Below are 19,052 nucleotides of genomic sequence, written 5' to 3'. Positions count from 1 at the left end.
GTGTTTTTTATGGCCCTTAGTTCTTGTCGCATGGCTCTTTTTCGTTGCATAACAGCCATATCAAATTTGTGTTTTGCTCGAAACCCCTTGCGATGTGTGTTGCGTTTCTGTTCTTCGTAGTCGCACAGGAGGTCTCGATATTCAAGAGCTTTTGAGCCATGTTGGAAATTGTGTGTAATGGCAATAACTTCTGTATCCAACAAATTTAAACGAATCCTATTGGAACCAGCAGTAACCGCAAAGCCCCAATTTTCCTTGTTACACGGAATAGGCAGTTCAAATATGAATTGAACCATATCGTGGTCACTATGCTTCATTTTGATGACTTCCATTTTTTTTGTCCGTTTGTGGATGTTTTCAGAAACGAATATATAGTCAAGTACTGATGCCTGATCAAGTCTTCTCCAAGTAGGGCATGCAGGAATGTCCCCAATAGTGTGGCCGTTGAGCATTGATAGACCACGAAACGCCATTTCTAAGCACCACTGCGCTGCTGTTCTTTCATGTTTGTGCGCCTTCTTATCTTTTAGCTCGGTTCTATCTCCGTTTTGGGCGCAAATAATATTTAGATCTCCACATACAATTAGGTCCAGTGGCAGCTCCTTTGTTAGGAGATCATCGATCAGTGTTGTAATTTGATCAATAAAAAGTGAGTCGTCCTTGGCCAGATGATTCCAATATATGTTAATGATAAACAGACAAGGTGCCTTACATCCATTTTGGTGTGTAGTGATGGTAACAACCTGGATAAAAGGGGATGGATTAAAAGAGTTCACAATCTGAAGGCCGGATGCTTTTTTTGTGGCCACAAGCAGGCCAGCCATCGGTCTGCCTTTTGCCTGTTTTATGGCTGGATTAAATGCCACCTCAAAGCCTTCCAGCAGCGGAGTTTGCGATAACCAAGTTTCTTGTAAGCATATTATGTCCAATCCACTGGCCCACAATGTTTCAAAGAGGTGCAAGAAGCCACGGGTATTCCATGAGCCCAGAGTGCATCCTTCAGGGTTCTCTGGTTCCTGGCGTTACTTCTCCGATTGATTATTTATGGTTGCAGCCAACCATGTCCAGTCGTCATCACTGTTGCTTGAACATTCCTGGTTCTTTGTATCAACCCCTGTGCGCTGAGGGCTTGTCATTCCGTTAATCGTTATTATTATCGGATCCTTTATGTAAGATACCTGATGCGAACCCAACGGCGCCTTGCCAGCTTTGGTTTCAACCCGGTTTATTTCTGTTTCTTCAGTCAGAGGATGGTTTGTCGCCGCAACTGTTTGCAAATCTGTCTTGTCTTCGGATGAACCAGACTGTCTGTCTTCTTTGATTTTCGCTATGTCAAACCCCAGTGATATTAATACGGGGCCGGCGTCCAACAGGGCTTCTTCTATGAGTTTAGACTCTAGGTGTAAAATCACAGCATCATTTTTTTTCTCGTCGAAAAATTCAACGATTTTTAGATCCGTGGATTCGATTGCTCTTAGACTTGGAATTAAATGGCACAGCCACAACACATTATGTCGATTTAAAATTAAATCGTCAGATGTTTCAATTCGTTCCAAGAGGAGTCGGTGTGGCATTTGAGTTGTGTGCGCTTGTGAGTTCCTTTCCTTGTTGTCAACTTTTGGCGTGTACACATTTTTGTAACTCTGCCTCATTGTTTGCATCTTTAGATCGATTCCTGTCTTAAGGCATGAAGTTTGTCTATTTCTGTGCGGTATCGGATGACCATTATTCACAGAGAAGATTTCTCTGTTTTGATCTTGCGCATTAACAGTGTCATGCAACACCTCCCAGTCCTCTTGTGGATTTGGCACCCGGCCTTTGATTTGCGACTTGGCAACAATTAATCTTCGTTTGGCCTCTAGCGTCGTAAATATAGGTTCCAAGTGATTCTTCGCATTTTGTAGCGAGGATAGAGGTTGGAGAAGTTTGCACTTTCTGTGTGGAAGAATCAAGGAGCTCGCTGTAATTTGATCCTTTGTTATGGCCAGTGTCACCGTATCACATGCTTTTGTGTCATCCTGGATCGTCAGCGCAATAGATTCCTCTGGAGCAATCACAGATTGCGTCATGATAGGTGCATCGAGCACACTCGAGGGGTGTGGCGCGGCAGATTCCTTCTCTACCAATTCTTCATCATTATATGTTGAAAGGTTTATTAGGGGATCGGTGCCATCACTGCTGTTACTTATAGATTCTTCTAAGAGGATTGGGCCAGCTGGTACTACGTGTACTCCTTCCTTTGTTCCAGCATTTTCGACCCCATGGAAGGGTCCGTTAACCGTTACGTTAACTGTTTTAAGATGACGCAGGAATTTTCTTGAGTCAGCATTGGGTTTGGCTTTCCTTTGAGGCTGATTTTTACTTTTTTTAGTCAAGCCGCTCTTAGGCTGTGCACTGCTTACAGTGTTCTTTTGTGTGTCCAATGGGCCTTTGAAAATGCTATATAATTCGGGCATGGCAATAGCCTCCCCATTGAGGGGCGTAGCTGGCGTTTGGGTGCTTGTTGCTTCCCTAATGGCTGGTAGTGTTGAAGTCGATGGCACTTGCGGATTTAAATGAGCCAAATTCGAGGCCGCTTGGGACTCCTTAATAGGGTTTGCGAAACCACTGCTGACCTTGTTTAGTTCTTTTAAAGGCACGTTCACAGGGTGGCAGTCAACTGCAAGTGTGCTGTTTGCAGCAGTACCGATGCTGGTACACCACCAGGATTCTTCAGTGTTTGTAATAAGCGTACCTCGCTGTCAACAGGGCACAAACGGTTCAGTGCATTTTCCATTTGTGACGGTGAGCTTAAGGTAGCGTCTTGTGCTGGGCCGGTAAGGTGTTTTTGAGTGTTCCGTGTAGCATTAACACAGGCTTGTTCAGTGAGGCGTTCTACATTTGTTGGGTTAGCTGTTTTAGGTAACCGGCCATTAGCTGGACAACAAGTCCCGTCCGTTTGCTGGTCGTTTTTTTTTTTCTGTTGTTGAAAAATCCCCAATGCCTCTTTTGCGACTTCGGCCAACAATCTTTTATCTAAACTTGCATTTTTGGCATGTTCAACAAGGGTTTCTATGGCCCAGTCGGTTTTTCGATGGATTTCATGAAGCACTTCTTTACAGTGGAAGTTTTTGTTTTCCATGCTAAGCAACTTGTTATTTATTGTAGCAACCACTGATGAAAGCTCTTTTATATTCTCGTTAAGATTTTCATACATTTTGATAAATGGAGCCATTGATAATGTCATGGATGAAATTATAGTTGCTTGTAAATCTTTGGCATGGTGAGCAGTGTCCCTCTCTTCTAACACGTTATTAATAGATCGTGGATGTATCCTATCACGATTCACAGGTCTTCTAATCTTTGGGTATGGGCGTTCCATTATCGATGAGTCAGTAGAGTCATCGTCTGTTGAGGAAACAGTAGCGGCTAAGGGTTTAATTGGTTCTGGCTGTGTTGTGTTAGTTTTTAAGAGTGGTGAAGAGAGGTTTAGTGGAATAGTTACCATTTTCAGTTTTTTGTTCTGTGAGCAGCTGACGCTAGGTGATATGCTCTCGATTAGCCTCCTACGTTTCAATCCGGAGCTTTCTTCTCGTGATTGTAGTATGGGCTGTGGTATCGTTGGTGCTTCATCAACACCCGGACCAATGTTTTCACACTCCGACATGGACACTCCACAATTTGCTAATTTTTTAGAAGCTCTTTCCGCATTAAGGCGTGTGAGGGCGTTTAAAAGTTTGTTAACTACTTCCAAGGAATTTCTTCTTTCCGATCCGGGTTTCAGGTCAATGAAGGGGGTAGGGCGATCTTGATTAGTTGACTCTTGATTTTGATCTTGGCTAACCACCCTTCCCACTCGTGATGGTGTCACACTCTTTATTAACACAACATCTTCCCCACTTGACTCTGAGCCATTTTTACCCTTGAAAACGTCATCGCTGGTATCCTCTGCCGGATGGTTGGTATTGCCAATGAAGGGTGCTGTATCTACAGCACTATAGAACCTAGGCTGTGGGGACATTGGATTTCCAGTGGGATTGGGCGATTGATTAGTGGACAAGTTCAGATATGAAGTCGCACCATCCATGGATATCTGATGCTTGGCCCAGTCACCAGCAAGTACACTGTGTTTACATGGCAATTTGTGAGCATCGTCCGTCAAAACCACTAAAGTTGTTTCCGTAGTTGCTTCAGCAGGGGAGCTTGTCTGCTCCATAATCCTTGGATGGGACCCTCCACCTACCGCGTCCACAGCGGTAGGCCCCCCTGCCCCGGCAACATGGTATCTAAGGTAGGATCCTTCTTTATTTATCTCTTCAGCAAGGGTAGCCCCACCACTGTCGCTCATGTCATTTATTGCATGCAGCTCCTCAGGCAGCCAAGTTTCCTGCTCCTGTACGTCCACTGATAACACAGTAGAGGGCAGTGTCTGAGGGCAGATCTCCCGATCCATGACTCGGGCAGGGCAATTAGGTGGTTTCAGTATTGCACAGTGCAAATTACCATTTATTTGTTCCATATGAGGTGAACCTCTAGCTGGTGTGGGCGATGGTACTGTAATATTTAGTGGTAGTACCTCAGCTGGGTGGGTGACAGTGTTTATTAGCTCAGCGGGCCGCTCCATATTTGATCCTGCTGCACTAGCGTCTTTCTGCTGATCATTTATGTACTGCGGCGGCTCCATGGTCGACGTAGATTCTAATTTGCGCTGGGCACGTGTTTCTCGCATTGTGGGAGCCTGTTTGAAGTTTACTGCAATACTATTTAAGAGCGAATGTTAGCCTTTACAAAAAAATGGTTTCTGTGTTGTCAGTAGAAGATTAGGACACGTCCACAGCAAGGACATACACACCAGCTCCCGCTTCCACTTACCAGCGTGTATATAGAGGTGGGTGGCCGTGTTGTCCGAGTCAGACGTGGCACGATGTAACTTCTTACCGCAGCCGGCAAGTTCAAGCCTTTTCTCCTCTCAGGATATCTCTAGTCGCACGAAGGTAGTGGAACTACTGGCATCCGGCAGCCGCACACGCCGAACAGCCTAACAGCACCAGCCCTTCTGCCACCAGGGCTTACGCCGCGAGGGTGGTTGGGCCGGCAATTAGTACCCGGCTGTGGTCACGTGATCAGTCACGTGAGCGGTATGAGCCCCGCCTCCTCCAGGAAGCAGGGAGCAGCAAGAGCTCCTGCTTGCAATGCTGCTGGCCACAGATAAAGCCTTTTCTTGTCAGAACGTTCACAGCTCAAGGCACACCTTCAGCGTCCACAACTACACGCCACTCGGGCGGTTGGGCCGGCGGTTGGGCCGGCAATTAGTATTCCTTTTTCCACTTCTCCTAGTTACAGCGAGACGTTCATCCGAGTGGCTGGTGGCAATGGATGTTTTCTACCGACTTATATGATTTACTACACACAGCTGATGTTGCAGCTGTGGCAAATGACACACGGATCACCATTGACCTAAAATGGTGCCCGTCTCAACACTTGATGACTTGTCCTTTCTTGAGCCTTCGTCTACCTACTCGGGTGGGGGAGGTCCTGCTAGGTTTTTTGTCTTTGGAGGGCTTCTACGAGAAAGCCCGCCAAGGCGTGCCTGAAAGGACAGGAAGTGGGGGAGGAGACTCCCCAGGTCTAAAATTCTCCGGGGGGGGCGGCGGTCTATCTGACCTCCCTGAGCCTTCCTTTAACTCAACATTTGACCTACTTGCAACCGTGAAGAATCTTGCTAAATTTGGCAACTTTGATAGCGCCTGCCTTCCTTTGTTCTTCCATCCATGTGCTCTGATCACCCAGTGTCCCAACTGACAGACTCTCATGCCCAGATAGGGCTGGACTTTCTAAAATGTAGGCTGCTTAAAAGTTACTTGTCTGTATCCTTGTTGGATTACCTTAAATGTTGGTTAACAAATCGATTTGCTAACTTGTATGCTACTCTGACAACTTATCTGTATATCATCTAAGAATCCATTGCACAAGTAATGCTTAACAAATGTCTTACTGTGTGTGATATATATATATATATGATTAGGTTTACTTGTAACTCTAGTACTGTGGTAGTGACCTTAGTGTTCAAAATTACTTTTTTAAAACAAAACTACAGGGTGTAAGTGCATTCTTGAATGTAGGTGTGCTCTGAGGTCTTCCCTCCTAGGCTAAGCCTGGCTGCTCGACCATTGCTTGAAAACCTTTTGGGTAGTTCAGCCCAGACCTAAGAATCAGCACCCTCTACACCCAACAGTGAGTGTTCCTTCAGTCCTACCTTAGTAAGAATCCCCAACATTAACTTGAATTATTGGTGGTGTTCTGTGTGGATTAATTTTAGGTGTAGACTACTCGCACTTTCCCTGAGACTAAGCCTTGACGGCTCACCCAAACTACCTTGATTGGGTTTTGGCTAATCTGTGTGTCTTCCTTGTTCAACATATATTGGGTAGGCTTCTAAAATCCTCTCCTCAGAATCAATCCATCTTAATACATGCTTACTAGGTAAACAAAGCCACTTCTTTGGAGTCTCGCTAGACAAAACCAGGTCTTCATTTTAATGGACACCTGCAGATAACAATCCTTTATTCACAGATTACTAAAACAAAGGAGCAGCGAACAGTCCGTGAGTGAACAAGGCCCTCCCTGAGGAGTACCACCTTCTCAGAGAAAAGAACTATAGATGCCTTTGGTAAACCCTGACCTAGTAGTCTTACCCCTAGGGGCACAACCACTAAATTACACCACCAGTGAAGCCTGGAATAGGGACTTAAGAGGGGAATAAATGCTGGTGAACAGGAGGGGTAAAACGAATAACATGGAATTCACTCAGTCTCACTTTGGGATGGTCATCATACTACAAACCAATGACAATTAGTAACTGTCACGGATGTGGGAGTCCATCAGCCCACTTCAAACACAGTCTCAAACTACTGGTCTCAGCCTGTTTTGGAGCGAGCCAAGCACTCCACTGCATCCATTTCCTCACCCTCACTGCTATCCTGCCCCTTGATCCACCCACGTGCCCAAAAGACCCCGTGTTAGGGAGTATTTTCATTTCTGTGCCAATTCCCTTCAACCTTAGAGACCCCAGGCTCTTTTGCTGGACTTTAGGCGTGTGATTTATTTTTCTCTTGAGTGAGTGGGACCTTTTTGTCACTCCCTCCTGTAATTTTCCTGACTGGGATTTTTGTGTTTTACAGTTTTATGAGTCTGAAACTCCATAGGTATCTGCTTTTTGTATAGTGACACAGAGCACCTTAGGTGCAGCGCCACTAAAGTCCCTTGGACTTCTCTTGATGTTTAAATACATTTTGTTGGGTGAACTACTGTGCCCAAGAATATTAAGATGATCCCCCGTCTTACTTATCTTTCTCTTTATGGGACCAGCACACACCACCCGATGTTGAGTGCAGTGGGAGTTACTTAGTAATTCCTATCCCACATTTTATGTTACACTAACTTACTTTAAATGGCTGGTGGCAGTGGTTTAATGTTACTACCAATGTGCATTGTTACTGCAGGCTGAACCCTCAGCAACAGTAAAGCACCCATGGTTGTCAATTTTCTCAAAACGGCCCCAATCTTTTTACGCCATTTTCTGAGCTTTTACTCTGTTAGTTGAAACTGGTTTGAACCCTTTGTGTGTTTTGCCTTTGGCAAGCTTCAGCCCTGAAGCCCGCCGAGGCGCCAGAGTGTCTGGAAAGGCAGGAAGTGAGGGACAGTCACGCAAAATCCCTGTCTTTGACTCTTGGTGTGCCTGAATGAAACCAGACCTGATTTGCCCGCTGGTTGTCCTGGAAGAACAGCCACCCTACTGTGTGATTGACAGCATATGCTGTGAATGAATGGGAAAATCGCATAAAAAGCAAAGTTTTTGGGACTAGAGGCAGAATCTACCACTGGAGAGGAACATCCGAAGAAAACGTGATGAGACGCCATCAGCACCCTCCTGGACCGCGAAGCGCCCGGTGAAGCCCTGCAGCTGTGCTGACCCCATTTTCATATCGACTGGGAAGACCCGTACGGGTCGACTTCCTCCCTTGGGGTGGTGGAACCAACTAACCTCAAGACAGACTTCCATTTGGCACATCCCCCGACTTGCTGTGCCTCACCAGAGCTGCAGAAGGAACAAGTTACTTACCTGTAACTGTTGTTCTCCAGCATGGGTCTGGCATGGATTCACATGCTCATGAATATTCCCCGTTGTCAGGCTGGGAATCCTCGGTAAAGAAAAAATCAGTATGTTTCGTTTCTGATCGGTCTTTCTTAGTAGTAACCAATCACTGGTCTCTGGGTCAAACTGCCCCCAGCCAATGACTGCCCTCTCCCTAAGCCCCGCCTCTGGCAGCCATCTTCAGATTTGGTAGCACGTGAAGTGGCAGTATGACCAAGTGAAGAGCCGCAGAGGGGTAGGCGGGAGGGTTCGCATGTGAATCCATGCCAGACCCATGCTGGAGAACAACAGTTACAGGTAAGTAACTTGTTCCTTCTCCAGCATGGGGTCTGGCATGGATTGACATGCTCATGAATAAAATACATAGCAGTACGCATGCACAACCACGGGAGGTGGCAACAGGCTCAACATCAAGCAATACAACAACTCAACATTAAGCATCTCTTAACTCCTCACCAGGCTCACCTTAGGCGAACAGGTTGCGCAGCACTGCTTGGCCGACCCTGGACTCCTCCCTGGAGTCCCGATCGACGCAGTAGAATCTTGTGAAGGTGTGCGTCGACCTCCACGTAGCAGCCCTGCAGATGTCCAGCAGGGGCACACCATGGTAGCAGCGATCGCTCTGGTCGAATGGGCTCTCGGACGGCCGGGCAGCGGTCGGTTTGCCAACCGGTGACAGTGCATGATGCAGCCGGAGAGCCATCTGGAAATGGAAGTCTTCGAGAGAGCCTTCCCTTGATTCACAGTCCCAAAGTTCAGAAACAGCTGTGACGTCTTCCAAAAACTCTTTGTGCAGTCCACGTAGAACTTCAGCGCTCTAGCTACATCCAGCGAGTGCAAAGTCCTCTCGGCCGGCGTCGAAGGCGACGGGAAGAAAACTGGTAACACCAAGGGCTTGTTGAGGTGGAAGTCTGATGGCACCTTGGGCATGAAAGAGGGGTGCGTCCTCAGCACCACCCTTGTGTCGTGAAAAGTCAAGTATGGAGGCTTGCAAGATAGTGCCTGGATCTCTCCCACCCGTCGTGCGGAGGTGATGGCCACAAGGAACGCTGTCTTCCACGACAGGACCTTCAAAGGCGCCGAATGCATAGGCTCGAATGGGGCCCCCCATGAGCCTGGTCAGCACCACATTAAGCTCCCACGCCGGGGCTGGAGCATTCACCGGCGGTCACGATCGGAATAGTCCCTTCATAAATTCCTTCACCAGGAGATGAGAACACAAGGACGCCCGTCCCGTAGTCCTGGTATATCGGGAGATGGCAGCCAGATGTATTTTGATGGAGGCGTGAGCCAGTCCAGCCTTGGCCAGCGACAGTAGGTACAGCAGTACTTGAGGGGCCGTAATCTGCAGAGGATTAATCTTCTGTGCACGGCACCAGACAGAACCTCTTCCACTTAGGTCCGTAGCACTCGAGAGTTGAGGACGCCTTGCTTTTGCAAGAACCTCTCTGCAGTCAGCCGGGATATCGTACCTTCCAAACTCTAGTGCTGCAGGAGCCAGGCCTGCAAGTTCAGCGACTCCGGGTCGTGATGAAGAATGGCGCCTCCTTCTCAGGAGAGAAGATCCGCGTCCACCGGCAGCTTGACTGGTGGGGACGTTGACCAGTCCAAAAGGTTCGGGAACCAGATCTGCCTCGGCCATGCCGGTGCGACGAGAATCATTCTGCACCTGGACTTCTTGAGCTGGTTGATGAGACGGAGCAGCAACGGCAACGGAGGGAACGCGTATAGAAACAGGCCGTCCCAAGGGAACGAGAAAGCATCGCCCATGCTCCTCGGCTGTGGGAACCTGCTGGCGAACCTCTGGCACTTGGAGTTCGTCGCAAAGAGGTCGATCCGGGGTTTGCCCCATCGTCGAAAGAGCCGATCCACCTGGTCCTGGCGTAGTTCCCACTCGTGGCACGAGCGCAGCTACCTGCTGAGTGAGTCGGCGATGGTGTTTTTTATTCCTGCCAAGCGGACGCATCCGAAGTCTGCAAAGGGGTACAAGGTAGATGCATGAGGACATCATCCCGAGGAGGGACTTGATGGACCTCACCCTGGCCACGTCCGAGGCTAGCAGGCATTGCACCTTGCCCAAAATGGCCTTCGTCCTCTCCTCCGACGGGGAGGGCAATTGCCCCACTGTATCGAGCTTCGCTCCAAGAAACAGTGCTACTTGCGACGGAACCAGATGGGATTTGGATTAGTTGATGGCGAATCCCAGTTCCGTGAGCAGCCGGACGGTCCTCGCTGTGTGTTCGACTGCGAGTTCTCTTGTCCTTGCACGGATTAGCCAGTCGTCCAGGTAGGGGTAGACGTGGATCCCCTGCAGGTGCAGCCGCGCCGCCACTGGTGCCAGGCACTTGGTAAATACCCTGGGTGCCGACTTTAATCCGAACAGTAGGGCTCTGAATTGGTAGTGGAGTCCCTGAACCACGAACCTGAGTAACTCTGTCCTTTTTGAATGGGGATGTGGAAGTAAGCATCCTCCAGGTCCAACAACTTGTCTTCTTTCTGACGAGGAAGTACCTTGAGTACACTCCGGAGCCCCAGAGCCTCCTGGGGACGAGCTCGATGGCACCTTTCTTGAGCATCGCCCTTACCTGCAACAGCAGTTGAGGGCCGTGATTCTCCTTCCTGGCCACGGGAGGAATGAGAGGACTCTTTTGGAATTCCAGCGAATGCCCGTTGGCCAGGGTGTCCAGCACCCAACGGTCGGTGGAGATGGACTCCCACACGCTGACGAACTTCGTCAGCCGGCCTCCCACCGGGGTGCTTGGGTGGGGGCCCGAAGCTACGGCCGGTTCAGTCCTGCTTGGAGGAGGCCTTGCCGCCTTGGCCTCCTTGACGACGGCGGCGGGATCCTCCTTGCTTGCCGCGACCTCTGTAGGCCTCCTGGGACGAGGAGCGGGCCGCCTGGCGGTATGTAGAAGAGCCACCGCTGGATCTCTTGGTGGCACCCTGTCTGCCTCCGGAGCTACGAAAGGGCCGTCGTTGCTGAAGTACCCCTAGGGCCTGTGCCGTCTCTGAATCGGTCTCGATGGCCTGGAGCGACTCATCCACCGTCTTCCCAAAAAGGTTGCTGCCGTCGAACGGCATATGCAACACTCTGGACTGAACGTCCTGGCGGAAGTCCGTTGCCTTGAGCCACCCTCGTCGTAGGCAAACCCTGTTGCCCATCTGGCGAAAATCCGTTATCGGCAATGTCCGTTGCCACCGTTATGGCGTGATCCGACGCCACCTCGCATTCCTGAAGAATCTGTAGGGCCTCCGCTCTCTTGTCGTCCGGCAGGAAGTCCAGCAGGGGAGCTAACTTGAACCAAAGCTCCCTGTCGTAACGGGCCACAATCGCCAAGGCATTGGCCGCCTTAATCGTCGTCGCCGCCGCCGACGAAATGACCCGTCGTCCCATGGAGTCCAACTTCTTGCCCTCGCTGTCCGGCGGGTGAGTGGAAGTTGATGCTGCCGCACCCGCTGCCTTCTTCTTGGCCGCTGCCGAGACGACCGAGCCTGGCATAGGCTGGGCCCTGAGGCACAAGGGGGTGGCGTCGGGGACCCGGTACTTCTTCTCGTACCTGTCCCTCTTGGCGGGCGTCGTAGAAGGGTTCCTGAGGACAGCCAGCCCTTCGTCCCAGATGTCGTCAAGCAACGGCACTGCCAGGACCGTCTTTCTCTTGACTTCCTGTCGTTGATAAAGAAAGCCTTCCTTCTTCTGTTCCTCTGGGCAGAGTTGAAAGAGCTCGGACGCCCTGGCTATCATGGCGCGAAAGGAGCCAATTTCGTCTGGCGGTGAGGCCCGAGGGGGAGGCGATGAAGGAATGTCCGTCGTATCATCGCCACCGTCGTCGTCCGTCCCCGTCGCCGTATCATCCCGAGCGTCAGGCAGTGGGGTTGAGGGGTCCACAGGCCTTGTGGCCACGAAGGGCGGAGCAGGATGGACTCTCCTCCGCTTGTTCGAGGGGCTTCTCGACGGTCCTGGCTCAGGATCCTCCGTCGGAGTCCGTGGTAACCTCGTCCTTATCTCAGTACATAAGGATTGGATTGCCAACAATATGGCCACTGAGCTATCCTGAGGCTCTGGCAATGGCTGCGACGGGAGGGACGGTTGCTCCACCGGGCCTTCGTCGTCGCTATCTTCGATCTCGTCAGCAGGATCCTTCCCCTGGGATCGAACTTTTTCAAACCTCTTGTTGAGGAGGCCCTTCACGGTTTCCACAAGATCCTCCTCAGAGGCTGATTCCGAGTCTGTAATGGCCACGGCCTCCCCAACCCCCCGCTCTTTTTCCGCCGTGGTCTTCACAGGGGTCTTAACGATGGGCTGGAAAGAGGATTCCCTCCGCGGTGGCAGGGACACTGGGCCCAGAGGCCTTCTCCACTGGTGTAGTCTCAGCCGGCTTCGCCAGGGCCGCAGCAACCACTTCGATAGAGGCCTTTGCCGGCTGGATCAAAGCCCTCGCCATCTTAGGTGCGTCCGGGGCCTTCGCCTTGGGGGGAGGGTCAGCGCCTCGCTCCCCCTCGGGCCCCTTCGGGATCGACCGGGGCCACTCCAGCAGCTTACCCGGGTTCTCAGACTTCCTCTTCCCCGAACCAGAGCGCTGGCTCGTGGTTGAACGTGCCGGGGAAAGTCGCGCCCTGCCTGGCAGCCGAAAAGCCCGACCTTTCGGCGCTCCCGGTGCCCGCGGACTCGAGGTGCTTGGCCTTCTTTTGGGCCCCCGTCGTCGGGGCGCCCTCACAGGACTTAGAAGCCCGCTCAGACTTTTTCTTCGCCTTCTCACCTGCTGTGCCCTTCTCCAGCCAGGCGGCGAGGCGGGAACGACCATCTTGCTTGGTCCGTTCCGAAAGGTTCTTGCAGAACGCACAGTCCTTCTCCAGGTGCGTCTTGTCCTCATGAAGGCAGTAGAGACATTGCGAATGCTCGCCCTCCTTGAAAACGTTTTGTAATCCGCATCCAGGCAGCACCTGAACAGCTTGGATCCGGGCGTCGTGCTTCCCTTGTCCTGGGCCATGTCCATTGAGGTAGGCCGCAGATCTTAACTTCACCCTTGAGGGGCGTAGAAGAATTCCGAAACGGGTCCCTGTTATCGGAAGTAGAAACGGTGGAGCTTGAAGCTCGATTAAACCGAAAAAAATTAAAAATCTCCTGAAAAAGCGTGAAAAAACAGCAAAAACTCGAGAGCTAAAGCACGAGGACTCCCAACACTTGAACGTGCGGTAAAAATCTGAGGATGGCTGCCAGAGGCGGGGCTTAGGGAGAGGGCAGTCAAAGGCTGGTGGCAGTATGACCAAGAGATAAGTGATTGGTTACTAAGAAAGACAGATCAGAAACGAAACGGATACTGATTTTTTCTTTACCGAGGATTCCCAGCCTGACGACGGGGAATATTCATGAGCATGTGAATCCATGCAGACCCCAGGCTGGAGAATCCCAATGACAGAGGTACTGTGACCATTGCGGAGTGCATCATCTTGTGAAGTCCAAATCCGTCCAAATCTTCATGGGCATCCAGAGGACCCTATAGAAGCAGGAAATCTTGATCCAGAGCACCCTCACCAGTCTCGACGACCGAGGGAGCAAACGTCTTAACTGGAGTTTTCGTTCTTCATTTGCCACTGAGAAAAAGGCGCCAAAATACCAAAGTGCCGCTGAAACAAAGGAAATCCATTGCTGAGGAATACCTCTCCCGAGTACTGCCGCAGGAGCCCGTCAGACGTCTTCCTTTTCATCACCACGACCATTGTCCAGGAACAAGGGTCTGGCGAGCTGTAGCAAGGAGGAATCTAGCTTGAACATTTTTTTTCAAATCGCAGACACTGTGGGGCTTGGGGTGTTCTCCTTTTAGCCAGAAGTTGTGCTTCTTATACTGCAAAGTACGTTTTGGAGTTGATCTCAACTCTACTGCACTGCCCTAACAGTTTGTGCTCTCTACAAAGTAGCTCACTTGAATTACTGTGATTTCTTCTGAACTTACTAACTTTGTCAAGACTTTATCTAAGAAGAAGTGCATCAGAACTATAGACTTTGTGCATTGACATTAGCTGTCCTAGTTCACTAAACGTACTCCTCTCAACCTACTGGCATTAGCAGTACTTGTTCCCTCATAGGTTATAATTGTGGATACTATTATTGCTGGGATAAAAGTTTACCTGCCTCACTTTAGGAGATTGTAATTGTTTTACAAACTGTTGAACGTATGTTCTCAGTGTTATTCTAACCTTTCCTTCCTTAAACAACTCAATAAATGAATTGCTAACTGAAAATAAGTGCCATACTGACTTTTACTGAAATCAAACCGTGTGCTACCTTAAAAAAAATAATTACAAACTTGTATTGTCTTTTAAAAACTGAATACAAACTTTGATTGAAAGTTAGTAGATCAAGCTTTTTAAAGAATGTCTGTTTAAACTTTATGAATATTATAAATACATATTTACATATAACTTTAAGTGTGTAAGTGTTGCTTGGCTACTTGGACTTACTGGTTTAAATTGTACAGCTCACAATACCCGCCCCCCCCCCCCACGATATGCCTGGCTGCTCCGTCACACTACCAACCTGTGTAGTACAGTCCTATATTAAAAGGTGGGTTACCGAATACCAAGAAGTTAAGTCTCATGTTTGTAATTTGCTTCTGTTATAATTTTTTGTTATGTTAAATGAACCCTGTTGTAACTGTAGAGCGCTTTGGTATAAAGCGCTATATAAGAATAAATACAATACAAAAGTCTTGTGTACTCCTCACACTAATTCTTACCCAACACCCCCTCACTCAAGTCCACACTCACCACCAAACTAGTGCACCAACCTGTGCCATGCTACTATCAAGCTGCCACTCTCATCTACCTAAAATATGGTCGTCTGGGAAATGGAAAACTGACAACTATAGTTCCCTTTTCCCTGGAGCCATTTTCTTTCTTTATTTTTATGTTTTTTTATTTTGAACCCGCTGCAGCCTCTATGGTTCACTTTCACTTTATTGCACACATTTGTTAGCTCAAATGGTTTGAAGAGTAATTAGTCTGCAGATGTTACTTTAACAAATGAGTGGCAAATAAAGGCAACTCAAAGGGGAGTAACAATCATCCGAGTTTCATCATGGGGTTGGTTAGTGGATAAGATTCAATAGTTTCATTGTTAAGGTGATTTGAAAAGTTGAGGGAACATTAAACTGAAATCTGCACTGTTCTACCAGCTCCTGCTTTAATCATCGTAAAAGAGGATTGCGTTAAAAAGCAGTGCAGCTGCACAGGATGTTATTTAGGTAGCAAATTGACCACGGCTTCCAAAATCATGCAATGGCACCAAATACAAATGTTGGTCAACACTATATGGAATGAATCCTACAGCTGTACCGATGCCAGTTTCCTTGGCAATTAACTTTGCTAAGTATCTTGCATAATGCAAACAATCATGGAGCATCAACTTTGGAGAGTAAAGGGGGTTTTCTGGAAGTTCTAATCTGACCACAAAAGACAAGCAGTAAGGAGTGTCACTGTGTACTAATGATTATTGCATAATTTAGATTTGAATTGTAGATCTGGCACTGCGTTTGGACTAACAGGAATCTTAACGCAAGAGCACAGGGCCACACTCCACGTAGTGTGCATACTCACCCCCTCGCCCCAGTAGGAGATGCCTGTGGCTCTTCTGCGCTCCTTGGGCCTCCGCCGGTCTCGAATGGACAGCTTGCCTGGCGACCTGTCCTCAGATTCTTTGTCATCTTCCTCCAGAAGCGTGGTTTGTCCTTTTCACAAAATGAGTAAGAAATCAGGAATATGCCCCTTCAAAACATTTAATTGTAAAAACTATTACCCATTTACAGTTCAAAATTAACATTTTGCAGCCAGGAGGACAGTTTGTACTGATGGGTTATCATTCTGAAGGCATTTATCTGGGTCGGTGTGGCTCTAATCACGTTTGCACCCTTTTTCATTAGGTCAGACAATGAGCATTCAAGTCAGGAGTCGCAGGCACTGATATTTTATAAGGACTCTGATGGAAGGGGGTGCAGGGATGGAGGGAGAGACATTGGGTAGGTATGGGACTCATCCATTCAAATGAAGGAGCCAAAAAGGTGTGAGGGCACACCAACATGCAGCAAAAAGGATATGGGTGCAAATGTAAGGTATTGAGTGGGAACTGGATGGAGCACAGTAGCATGGAAAGTTTAGAGGTGTGAACTTGGTAACATCTATCAAGCAGTCAGAATGAAATTCAGCAGAGTAAAAGCAGCACTGTTTGTCCAACCCGTCGTAAAAAAGAAAACTTTGTGACAAAATGTGCTTCAGCTTTAGAGGGTCCGGATGAAGGATGGGAGTGCTACAAGTAGGATTGGACCAGAAAGGAGGGTATTGGACCAGCAAGGAAGGAGGGTATTGGAGCAGCAAGGAAGGAGGGTATTGGACCAGCAAGGAAGGAGGGTATTGGACCAGCAAGGAAGGAGGGTATTGGAGCAGGGAATTCTCCCAAGCCCAGTTTTGCATCGAAACCAAAAAATGGGTAGAAACAATGCTAGGTTTTAAAAAGAACTTTAACCTTTATTATATTTCATGAAACTACATTCTTAAACTAAATATTTCTAAAAATGAGTTATGAATATTAAGGACAATGAGTGTTAGTAGAATACCTATGTTTTGTGCACATTCCTTGATGAAGTAGATCATGTTTGGCATTTATGGAAGTATGAAGGATTTACCAACTACAACCAACTGATATGCTGGTTTGTTATATCCTCTTGTGGATCCATAGTAGCATGTGCCTTGCACAGCATAGTGTCACATTTAAACAGCAGGCACAGTACTGTATCTATCAGCAGACAAACTAGTGAAATCCATATAAAGGCAAGGAGCACCTTTGTCCTGGTTCCTAAATTGTTACCACTTACGTTGGCAAGACAATCTGGGTCTCCACACTGAATACCGTAAGCCCTGTAAAATGTAGTCTTAGAATGCCTTGCACAACAGAATGCGGAACATAATATGCAGCCCTGTGAGGCCCCTTCACTTGGTCTTTTAAAAACAGTGAATGCTAGGTTCACAATGATCAAATTCACTTAAGCAATCTGCCTTTTTCGAAGCCCAAACATTAGCACTCCATGCATAAAAAAGCATACTCCTTTGAAATGAGTAGGTTGTGGACATACCATCTTTTTCCATCTCATTGGTTGCAGTCTTTGAGGCTGCTGGAAGGGCTGACACAATGCCTTGAGGCCTGTTTGCTCGGGAGAGTCGTAAGCCCACGTAGGGGAACGGGCCAGATGATGAGGGTGATGCAGGTGGTGCCGTGAGGCTTTCTACCTCAGCTGAGTACCTCACTCTACGACTGGCAGACTTTAAAAGAAAAACAAGAATCACAACAATGTCAAGCCAAAAGGCATGCATGAGAAACGTTCAAGGACTAAAATGGTTTTAGGCAGATTAACAAAAGTTCAGATAGGATTAAGCGGTTACAGTACTGACTTGATGACTGAAAACATGCATAGTTAGCAATTCCTTACGACCTTAACAGGGAAAAGCACCTGCACCTGCTCTAGCTATCTAGACAAGAAAAGCGTCACATGAGCGCTGAAGTGAGGGATCAATGAAGAAAATGCTTCTTGAATGAAACACTTCCCAGGGATGGGTATCTCCCATTGTAACAAACGTATTAGAAATATCCTGCCATCAGTAGGGGGAAGTCTGGAATGGAAGCATTTGTTTCTTCACATCCATGAAACGATTGTTATGGAGTTTGACTAAAATCCACCAACAGGCAAGACTTTAGAAAACTCACTTGGGAGAGAGGGCTCCAACTCTTAAGTATGTGGGTGAAAATGGCTGAGCAGCCAGACTTATCGTCGGGGGGAGGGGGGTGTGGAGAATAGGGCTGCAGGTGGTGAAAAGCCCAAAGAAACACCAACAGTTAAATACAAATAATGTTTTAATTTATATATTACACTAAGGTAAAGTTAAATGTTAAGTACTATAACAAACAAACCAATAAGTAACTTTAGGAAAACTAATGCATTATTCACAGTAAGTAAACCACTTTGTAATGCATTTTAGAATGGCAGTATGCAATTCAAAGGGTAGGTAAAATACATTTGTAACAACTGTTTCAATTAAGATCAATTCAACAAAACCAACAGAAGCTAAATAATTTTCAGTCATTTCACAGATGCCTAACCCTTTAAAATGCCATCCCTAACTAGTTTGGAGTGTCTCAGCCAGTTTGGAGGGAACAAGGTACGGTACAATTAAAAAGTACAAGAGGAAGTCTTCTGTTGCAAGCAAGTAATGTTTGTTGGAAAAAGGGTCGAGGACATCAGGGAAGTCTCACTGTAGGTTTATAGGCATATGCATGAATAAGCACGCACTCCAGCAACACAGGAGCAGCTAAGCAACTCTTGTTAAATTCGCATCCCCGCAGTTTTGGCAGTGTCGAAGGTATTCTTAAGGTGGTTATGGGTGACTTGCCGGCCCTACGCAACCACGGCTAAAAAGCAGTTCTGGAATATCTTTGAGACCGTCCTGGACAAGTTCCCACTGAACATCACTGTAGTTCGCCAGGAGCTTGGTATTGTTGGCAATCTGGGTGCAACAGACAGCATAGGTGGTGACACGCTTGCCAAGGGTGTACAATTTTTGCAGTCCTTGTCGGGAGGAGCTTCTGACGAGGACAGTGGTACCCCGGCCCTTTTCTGTGTAGTAGTGACTACCAGGGAGTCCATGATGGCATGGTCCCTGATGTAAAGCAGGTCTGAAGGAGCAGGGGATTGACTGCACGAGTGAGCAATGAGGGTGTGGGGGGGGGGGGTTAGGTGTTTCTTCAGCAATGGGATAGCTTGGCTGACCAGGAACTTCGCCTTAAAGATATTTTCCACAAAGTCCGGTTCGTCTTCTTGTTTGGTCATCTTAAAGCGATCAGTTGTCTTCTTAAGAAGGTTATTGAACAGCATCT

The 19,052-nt window shown here is 48.0% G+C and overlaps 1 protein-coding gene across 10 annotated transcripts in view; it reads right to left on the bottom strand.

The window, feature by feature from the left end:
* The window catches only part of PPP1R12B (protein phosphatase 1 regulatory subunit 12B), a 1,230,188-nt gene that overhangs the window by 491,035 nt on the left and 720,101 nt on the right, over positions 1-19,052 (bottom strand). For all 10 annotated transcript variants that reach the window (XM_069633610.1, XM_069633604.1, XM_069633603.1 and 7 more), the window contains 2 exons: positions 17,257-17,443; positions 15,728-15,858 (listed from right to left, as the gene is read on the bottom strand). In XM_069633610.1, coding sequence (XP_069489711.1) covers positions 15,728-15,858; positions 17,257-17,443 — 318 coding nt within the window. The remainder of the gene's footprint in view (positions 1-15,727; positions 15,859-17,256; positions 17,444-19,052) is intronic.

This window comes from Ambystoma mexicanum, chromosome 13 (assembly GCF_040938575.1).
Source record: "Ambystoma mexicanum isolate Mex_15411 chromosome 13, UKY_AmexF1_1, whole genome shotgun sequence".
Taxonomy (NCBI): domain Eukaryota; kingdom Metazoa; phylum Chordata; class Amphibia; order Caudata; family Ambystomatidae; genus Ambystoma; species Ambystoma mexicanum.
The sequence above is the reverse complement of the archived record's forward strand: the minus strand, read 5'-3'. Positions and strand labels throughout refer to the sequence as shown.